The 9,530-nt window shown below is 35.8% G+C and overlaps 1 protein-coding gene across 1 annotated transcript; it reads left to right on the plus strand.

Annotated features, from left to right (window-relative positions):
• The first annotated feature begins 7,337 nt into the window (after nucleotides 1-7,337).
• Nucleotides 7,338-9,271, plus strand: LOC116164052. Its single transcript, XM_031478180.1, has 2 exons — nucleotides 7,338-7,362; nucleotides 7,692-9,271. The coding sequence occupies exon 2, from the start codon at nucleotides 7,694-7,696 to the stop codon at nucleotides 9,269-9,271; it is 1,578 nt and encodes a 525-aa protein (XP_031334040.1). The 5' UTR covers nucleotides 7,338-7,362; nucleotides 7,692-7,693.
• Nucleotides 9,272-9,530: the final 259 nt, after the last annotated feature.

Raw genomic sequence — 9,530 nt, forward strand, 5'->3', positions numbered from 1 at the left:
TCTAGGTTTGATTTTCAGTTACAAATCTCCTGCAAATCGAAAATTTGTCCGAAACGTATTCTCGCACGATTAGGACCTTGTGCGTGGATGCACCCATCCTGTTGAAATCAACCAACATTGGTTTTTTTGTGTATAGTACATCGTTGTATTCGTAATTAAAAAAATGCTACCCAATACAGTACTTTTTACGGGCTATTTAAAAAAATAAAGATTTCTCAGAAACGGAACTTTGTATTAAAAATCTCTCAACGCTGTCTTGTAGAGCTCATATAGTGGCAATGAGTAAGTGTTTTTATTTTATTTTTCTGTAACTGCTCAAATAACATGAATAATACTGGCATATCTTCGAAAGTAATCGGAATTTTCTGCCTTTCTTCACACCATGATAATAACTGTTTAACTATGCAACTTTTCTCATCGTATCTTCTATGGTTTCCGAGATCCCCATGATTGATACACGTCCTTACTAGTCGAGTAAAATTAGAGTTCAACCTAGAACAAATTCGGGACAAGCAAGCGATGCCCGAAATTAGTACTACCAATAATTCTCTTTAACATACTAAAAGTCCCCAGATCTCGGAGGTGCGGAACATCCTGAAAATTGAGCCGCCATCTTGGATTTTCATGTTTTTTGCTAATAACTTTGTTATTATTATTTTTTTCGGAAAAAGTCAGGAAAGGGAATTTGTGAAGCTTTAAAATACAAATCCAATGCTTCTTCATTTCTCGAAATCGATTGAAAACTAAGGGAGTTATGATTTTTTTATTGTATCAATAATTGCACTATAGCATTCGCTGTGTACCTATACTATATGACAGTGCCACACTCCCCCCTCCCCCAGATATTAGCAGAGATATGTGGGATACCCCCCGACCCTTACTCCCCCCTCCTGCCCTCACCCCCCTCCCCGCCCATCTGCCCTGGCTTCATCCCCCTTTTCTGGTATAGTCGATCTAAACTAATTAAAAAACCAAACATGATTAACGTATATTTATTTGCAATGGACAATTTAGGGGAAAGGTTCAGCGTCATCAGTTTCTGGGTCTAAGCTGTTGCCGCAAAAATTGCCAGTATACAATGCCTGCAACATGCAGTGCATTTGAGCCCCGACCTCCTACACCTACAAGAATTAGAAGACGTTTCTTTGCAACCGTAAAACAGCATTTTCAAAATGAGACCCGGTCCACAGGGTTTTTCCATTCTTACGGGTTTCAAGACATTGTTTTGATTCGTAAACCAGCCAAAGTCTTTAGGGTTCAATTCCTCACCCATCCAATAGGGTAGATGACAAATTTTTTAAAACCAGTTATAACTGTTCGTATACCTCTACTATAACTTTAAAATATGATATTTCAGCAAAATAAATCGTATTATTGCAAATTTATGCAATTTAAATTGTAGATTTTTATTATAGCGCCAAAACGCTGTTTTGTGTCATGGCGGTGTCTGTGACGTCATAGTCCTGACAATTATAAACACATAACCCCAGCGTAAATAGTTTAAAAGATTTCGTGATGAGTTATAACTACCGTAAGTGGTGCCCTACCATGGAGTACGCTTTGTCGTGGTGTAGGGCTCAGTAGTCCCATTTTTCTGTGGCACAGCTAAGTATCCCAGGCGGGTAAATCTGGTTCCAAGGATGCTGTATCATTCAAATGCTTTATGGAGTAGAGAAATCCAAAAGGGTTTTCGACGATTGCTCATTAAACGTAACATAGAAAACTATATTGACATGAGTAGAACATTTTTCACGTACGTTAACTCCTGAGGCGTGCGGTAGAAGACAATTTGGACAACTTCCGAATCCGATTGAGCCATTTGCCGATAGTTTCCAATAATCGGACTAGATCGCATGACTTGTTGAACGTGATAAAGGACTTTATCGACACTAGTACTCCTTTGGACTCTGAAGGGTTGTAAAAGCAGCTGGATGGTAGGGTAAAGAAAATAATTGTTTTCTTCGTCGACAACTAAGGAAACTGTATACAGCTTTACGTGAACCGTATATTGCGGGCAAATTTTGACTGTGAATAAGTTGCCAGAGTCTTCTGTTCGACCGCACCCAATGTAAGGTTCCATAAGAGGGCCCGCCATAAAAACTTTATTTACAAAATGTTCGTAACAGAAAACTATGAAAGTGGACATTGCTTACTGAATCATCTCCATATGATAGCTTCGATGACCTAAAAGCAAATCTAAGCTTAACTTAAAAACCTACAAGACTTATGGCAGTTTTATGATGAACAAAAATCTGTGTTTGATGCAAGAAATATTCCCAACATCATTTCATCACTGTTTGGCAGATTTGCTGCTATCCGCATTCGTATACCTACCTTCCATTCTTATCCGGTTTTAAAAACTAAACTTTAGGATAAAATGGAACAAGCACTACATTAAAAAGCGTAGACAAACTCTACAAACGCACAGAGGATTAGGATAATGACGTCACGCGCTCTGATTGGGGTTTGATATCACGTGACAAATGTCGTTATTTTTTAATTTTAGTTTTACTAAAATATAATAGTTTCTCGTGTACATTACAAAAGAAAGTTATTTTGCGATACCCTGACACCTTACTCTATCTTATGGAACAAAAATTTATTTATTCTTTTTCCACTGTCATGTACCCTATTCTGGGCCTGTAGTGTATACCCGTCTCAAATGTAATCTAGCAGCATGCGATGTAATGTAGGAGGTACCTAATGTAAGCTTGACACATCATCCGATTCAAATTTATATAAAACCACGAGATCTACAGCTTTTTAATCAGTTCGACTCAAGTTCTGCTTGTCGCTTTCTTGGACCACTTTATTGATGATTGTAAAAGTAACATTCGGTAGTTAAAATTTGGACTGAAAATTGTTGAATCGATAAAGAATAATTAGTCTTTGGTCTATAAAGTTCCAATGAATTTCGCCTATCGGATAAATCGGATTATTCGCGAAGTTGTTCGTGTATAGTGCGATTATTGATACAATAAAAAAATCATAACGCCCTTACTTTCCAATCGATTTCGAGAAATAAAGAAGCATTGGATTCGTATTTTAAAGCGTCACAAATTCCTTTTCCTAACTTTTTCCGAAAAAAATAATAATAACAAAGTTATTAGCAAAAAACATGAAAATCCAAGATGGCGGCTCAATTTTCAGGATGTTCCGCACCTCGGACATATGGGGACTTTTAGTATGTTGAAGAGCATTATTGGTACTACTAATTTCGGACATCGGTTGCTTGTCCCTCGGCTTGTCCCGATTTTACTCGACTATACCTCGCATACGCAGTGTATCATACCTAGAAATATCAAATTTATTTATTTATTTAGCAGTTGTTAATTTTCCCTCGCTGTCGTCTCTGCTTATCTAAGAGTCTAACAGCGATGGCGATAAATCTACACAATAATATTGCTGTGTGTACTGGTTCGTAGGCCAGAAAGACCGTACACAAAACACCTACACAAAAACCTAGCTAGCTCTTTACCTTCACTTATTATCCCAGCACAAAACTTCCCCCCCAACACAGAGGAAAGATTCGACCCTGCTCTCAATCAACCTGTTAACTTCTAACAGATAGTGGGTCAAACTAAATACCTTCAACTCCAAACGAAACTGCTAAATTTTGAATAATTAAAATGTACATTGGGCAAGCATCCATTCCAAACACAGGTAAATTAGAACTGAAGTCGTTAGAATGAAACAGACAAAAATTAATGTGAAAATTACAACAGTTTGATTTAATCGTAACACACACAAGGAAAATGATACAAAAACACAAACAACTGTTACAAAAACACTAAAATTAAGACTTAATTACTTACATTACATGTCCGGGAAATGTAATCCAAATAAATGGTATCCTTACATAAAACACAAAAACAATTTTCAATTAACCACTTGATTAAACAATTACACTATAACGACCGGGTAATCGCAGCATCTCCACCTCGGTTAGGCAAAGATGTTCCAAAAGAAAACTCAACTTCAAAACGAGTCACGTTGAAAAACACACGCGCCGACAAAACTTCTCCTTGAAGCACCTTTGATGGCCAAAACTTCAAACTTTAACACGTAGAACAAATAATTAGCCGCGATTTCGGCTTCCGGCTACGCTAACGGAACTTCTTCTATCTCCACCTTCCCACTAGGCGAAACTTTCAAGACTGGCCGTGACTTCAAACTAGCTGGCCGTCGTTGCAACACAAATAATCCACGAAGGAACGGGCAAAAAACGAAATAAATTCCTCTACGTAACGGAACTCTGTACAACCAATCATACACAATATCACACATTAATTAACTAAAATATTAGGAAAAATAAGCATTTACAATTGATAACAGATAAAGCTGCCCTGTTTATAGTAATATGCAGAACGGTCGATTCCGTATTTGAAATGTACACCAGTTTTTCTAAGGAAACATCGGCGTTGACTGTTTCGAAGCCATAAATTCTTTATGCACATCTAAATGCACAGAATTTGTTTGTGCAATAAAAACATTAACGAAAATATAAACTTACGTTCGAGTGTGGTCAATCGCTTAATATGGGAGCGAAAGTAAAGGTTGGTTTTAACCGCGGTTTTAACTTGTAAATAAAGCGTTCGGGTGGTAATGAAAGATATCCGTAGACATAGGAAACATGTAGAAATGTGCAAACTATGCGGGCCACTGACTTAGTGAAAGAACGGTGCAATTTGGTCGTTTAATGCGTGGACTAAAAATGTACACAAAGTGCGAACTCACTCTCGAAATACCTACTTTTCTACAATGTAAGTTCTTTTCAATTAATCTTAATTATTTGAATCAGAGATATAATATTTGCAAGTCGCAAGGCTCAAGCCAAGTAGCCTTTATAATCAGAATGTACATGTTCGCGATGGGGCGTGATTTAGGAACAGAGATAATTAATATAGACTTTGCAGTGTTACGTTGCACTTTATTGGGATTAACTAAAATTAAACCAAGACATGCGAACTGCTTTCGTAATTTATACTAAATTTAAGTGGAGGAATTAGTTATCTCCTTTACTTGCTTTTCTTGTAATTAACTTTATTTTAACTTTATTCATAGAGTTCTTTTCATTAATTTTGAATAGCATTGGGGCAGTTGTAATAATTAACTTAAGTAGGCCGAAAATAATGAATATAAACTCGCTCCGGCTTCACCGTTTACCGGGAAACATAAAATGGCATACAATGCCAATGAAAATATTGCCCAAAAAAGTGGACAGATGGTGCAAGTAGTGTAGAAAATATGCTTAGTAGGCATCCATCATGACAGAAAACTCGGAACCATTGTCTACGTTCGAAGAAATCTAACACGGTTTCAGGAACTAGTATTAAGGGATAAAACAAGAGTATAATTCCCTGAGGGAACAGTAATACTCCGAGCGACGTATTCGCGAGGGTATTGCATTCACCGAGGGGAAATATACTCCGTTTTATCCCGTGGTACATTCTACGTTTTATTTTTTATTGATAATAGTAGAATTCCTGTTGAAAAGTAAATTAATTTGCAAATAAAAATTTCACATCTGATTCGCGTTGTTGCTTGCATATGGGGTTGGTTGCGACCATGATATAAATAAAACAAGATATGCTAGATTGCCGTTCCAAATTCGTCCAGTTCGCGCATGACGTCACGCGGTGATAAAATTTGAATTCAAAGCCGGATTTTTTTTCTTAATTCTACTACAAACACTAAAATTTCTTAATTATAATGGTTTAGGGGAAAAAGAGAGTTGAAATTATAAAACCTAAACGCAAAATATGCCGAAAAATATCAAGAGATCGTTAAAGACCATCTTTAAAAATGCTATAAGCTATAATTAAGCGCACCATAAAAAGAGGAAATGCAGGCGTTTTCCATAATATGGTAAGATACCTACTTATGCTAAAGTATCTAAACATTGTGGAGTAGATATTAAAAACGAAATGACTAATATAAAATATTGGAATTATACTAGATTCAAAAACGGTATTCGATCAGATAAAAATATATTGAATTATTGTTCTTTATTGCTAGATAAATTGGTAATATAGAATTTAAAAAGTAAATCGGACATCAGGAAGTGTAAAGGAGTAGGTACAAAAAAAGACATGTTTGTTATTAGAATAGTCTCAAGTTATTTACAAAATATTAAATAAACAAGTACACATAATTAAATTACTAATCTCGTGAACACTGAGATATGAGATGGAGTCAAACACTATTATTACTACCTTCTTTAATATTCCAGGCATTAATTGAATTTTTTTAAATCATGCTCTAAGCGCTGACACTGCTGGCAGAGGGTATCCTTTTTTCCGTAACAACCTATAGGCTCTTGTACCAGCTGAATCAAGGATAATAGCTTTCGAAATATCTTCAATTGTCCATGTTACTCGCTTATAAGGATGTTTCAATAATATACAGATTTCAGTGGTGGTGAAAAACCTGTGAAAAATTTCATTTTCTTCTTTTAATTTGGAATTATCTCGTCTCTGTTGTCAGCATCAGTGTTCGTACTGAAAAACGTCTCTAAACCAATTTCTAATACACCAAAACAAGAAACTTACTTGGTTTGTAGGAGAGTCGCAACTAATTTTGACCTATTTCTTTTATTAATGCGACTGGTTCGGGCCGATTCCCCTTTCACATCCTTTGAGTTCCCCAGTGGCAAATTGAGAAATGGTACGGCATCTGGTTTCAACAGTGGACGATTTCGGGCGGTATAGCCCAGTAGTTCAAACCGCAAATTCCGTTCATAAGACGACTCGTCAAAATGTTTCGAACATACTCTGGTAGTTTTCACATTAATGTGACCTGGCCGGTTACAAGGTAACACCCAACGTTTTTGAAAATTTTGATCATTCGGGAACCGGAAAAGCATTAGATTGCTTGAAAACTGTTTTGATCCATTAGCTGTGGTACATCCAACCACGGAACACCTCATTTTGTTGAAAACTGATTCACAAATTCCAAAAAAGCACCAAAATCTACACTGACATGTAATTATATTTAATTTGAAATTCACCGCGTGACGTCACACACGTGATTCATAACTCCTCCTACATGCGCAATATCGTCGGCCTAATGTGAAAAGTGCATAAGTCCATTTTTATCGAAAAGTGAATTTTAACGGCATCTGATAGACAAGCAGCGAATCTATGTCTTTCAATTGAATAATTCTGTAAAATAAAATCAGATGTCGCCAGAAGTATAAGTCTGAAATGCGCACAAGTCCCATGCATACTAGAACGGTACGAAAATTGCACAAGTCCTTATATTAGTAGTTGTTGCATGAAGTTAATGGCGGTGTTTTACTGTTTGTTTTATTAAACCTCTGATCTGATTGTCCGCAATTAAGTGTGTTAATACATTGTACAGGTAAATATAAACCCTTTTAAATAGACCAAAAACTTTACACATTTGTTGAAATCAATAGCAGTGTAAATAATACGCCTTTTTCTTAGCAGAAGGAGTTGTGCAATTTTCACATAACTAATATTTGTACAGCTGATAGGAGTTATGCATGTTACAGATTTAAACCTGCTTGTTTGCAGCTTTGTTTTGAATTATGCCTAAATTGACCAATTTTTAAATTTTAAATCCTCTCAGTATTTAACAAATTTTAATGTTTTTGATTTCTGTTTTTAACTTCGGGGTGAAAAAAATACAAGCAAAAATACAAATAAAAATTATTAATTTTCTTTTAGCTATGGATCGTAGGTCGAGGAGCTTCAAAATACTGACTTTAGCACAACAGCCTACCAGTGTTTTAAACGAGAGACGAAATGTTGAGAATGAAAATTATTTCATAGAAGCAACTGAAGTGGATCTACAATCGGCTATTGTAGCACTTACCGAAGAGATTGAAATAACAAACCAACTTTTTGAGCAAGAAGGAGCAGGAAATGATTTATCGCCCAGTTTGATAAATAACGCAATACATGAAACTGAGCAAACAGAAGATAACCACTTTGTGGCAGAAGAACCGGCTAATCTTTTAGAGCAAGTGAAAAATACAGCAAATTATACTAGACGTAAAGATGAAGAGAAAATGTCACATAATCCTGAAGAAGTTGACAACAACAGCACCGATCCAACGTATGAGATGGATACCTCCGAAGACGAAAATGATCCTAATATAGCAAATGTGCGAAAAAGGAAGAAAAAAAGATTGTCCGATCCCACTTCTTGGAAATATAATATAAACAAGAAGAACAGAGAAAAGGGCACTGTGTACATGGGAAGAAAGGAAAACAAGTTTGATGTTATGAAAAATGAAAGAGCAATGAAAGAAAGATGTCAATGTGTCCATAAATTAACAAAAATGGGCAATGAAATGAGTATTCAGTGTTACAAATTAACAAATGAAGATCGAAAATCTATTTTTTTTAAATTTTGGTATCTCTCCTGGGCAGAAAAAAAACGGTATGTATCTGCAAGAGTCTACAAAAAGAGCACAAAGAGAGCCAGAAATAGAAATGATCCAGAGGTAAGTCAGAGGACAAGTTCGTATACATACTTACTTAGAACCACAAAGGAACAAATTAGAGTATGCAAGGTGATGTTTTGTAATACGTTGGGCGTTTCCATACGAACAATTTCAGAATGGGTAAAAAATGAATTAACTAGCCCTGCTAAAAATGATCAAGACCAACACACTACAACAAGTGCAGAAAAGAGGCATGACCGTTTTAAACAAGAGAAAATAAAATTAAAAAGATTTTTAGATTACCTCCCTAAGCTCGAATCGCATTACTGTCGAAAATCTTCAACAAAATTATATTTAGAGCCATTGTTTAAAGCAAAATCAGAAGTTTACGCACTTTATAGGGATTGGTGTGTAGAAGAAAAAATAAATCCTTTATGTAGTGCCACATTCTCCAACACGTTTGAAGATTTAAATTTATCCTTATTCATGCCAAAAAAAGACGAATGTGATGTCTGCGTAGGCTATAAGACCAAAAATGTAGAGGAAACTGTTTACATGGAACACATTGCCAAGAAAGAAGAAGCGCGAGCAGCGAAGGCAAATGATAAAAATTCAAAGAATAGGGTTTTTACAATGGACCTCCAATCGGTATTACTGTGCCCAAGGTCAAACGTGTCGGCTCTGTATTATCGCACAAAGCTAATTGTGCATAATTTTACTATTTTTGATATGCACTCTAAATTACTATTTTCGACAAACTCAATAATAAATTATACAGGCTTCGTTCTTCTAAGCTTTCGAATGTCGGAGAGATCCCGAAGGGAACCATCCCTTTCTTATTTCATGATAGAGTTTTAAACTTATCGAATGTACAATTTAAAAGAGATGAAGAACTCATTCTGAATAAAGGTCTCAAATTTAACCCCGGTCATTGGGATAAGAATACTTTAGACAACTTCAAAACAGATTTAGAATGTGTGATTCATAAACTAGATAATAAGGTTGATCAACACCATTTCCGAGCTTTATGTCATAACAAGTTGAAGCTAGCCACACAACCTAAGGGTATTTTTCATCAAAAAGTGATCAATTCTTTAAAGAAAAAATTTAAAATCAA

This window comes from Photinus pyralis, unplaced genomic scaffold (assembly GCF_008802855.1).
Source record: "Photinus pyralis isolate 1611_PpyrPB1 unplaced genomic scaffold, Ppyr1.3 Ppyr1.4_LG2, whole genome shotgun sequence".
Lineage (NCBI taxonomy): Eukaryota > Metazoa > Arthropoda > Insecta > Coleoptera > Lampyridae > Photinus > Photinus pyralis.

What these genes read in the sequence shown, in the direction of transcription:
- LOC116164052 (XM_031478180.1), top strand. Translation starts at nt 7,694, where the DNA reads ATGGATCGTAGGTCGAGGAGCTTCAAAATACTGACTTTAGCACAACAG.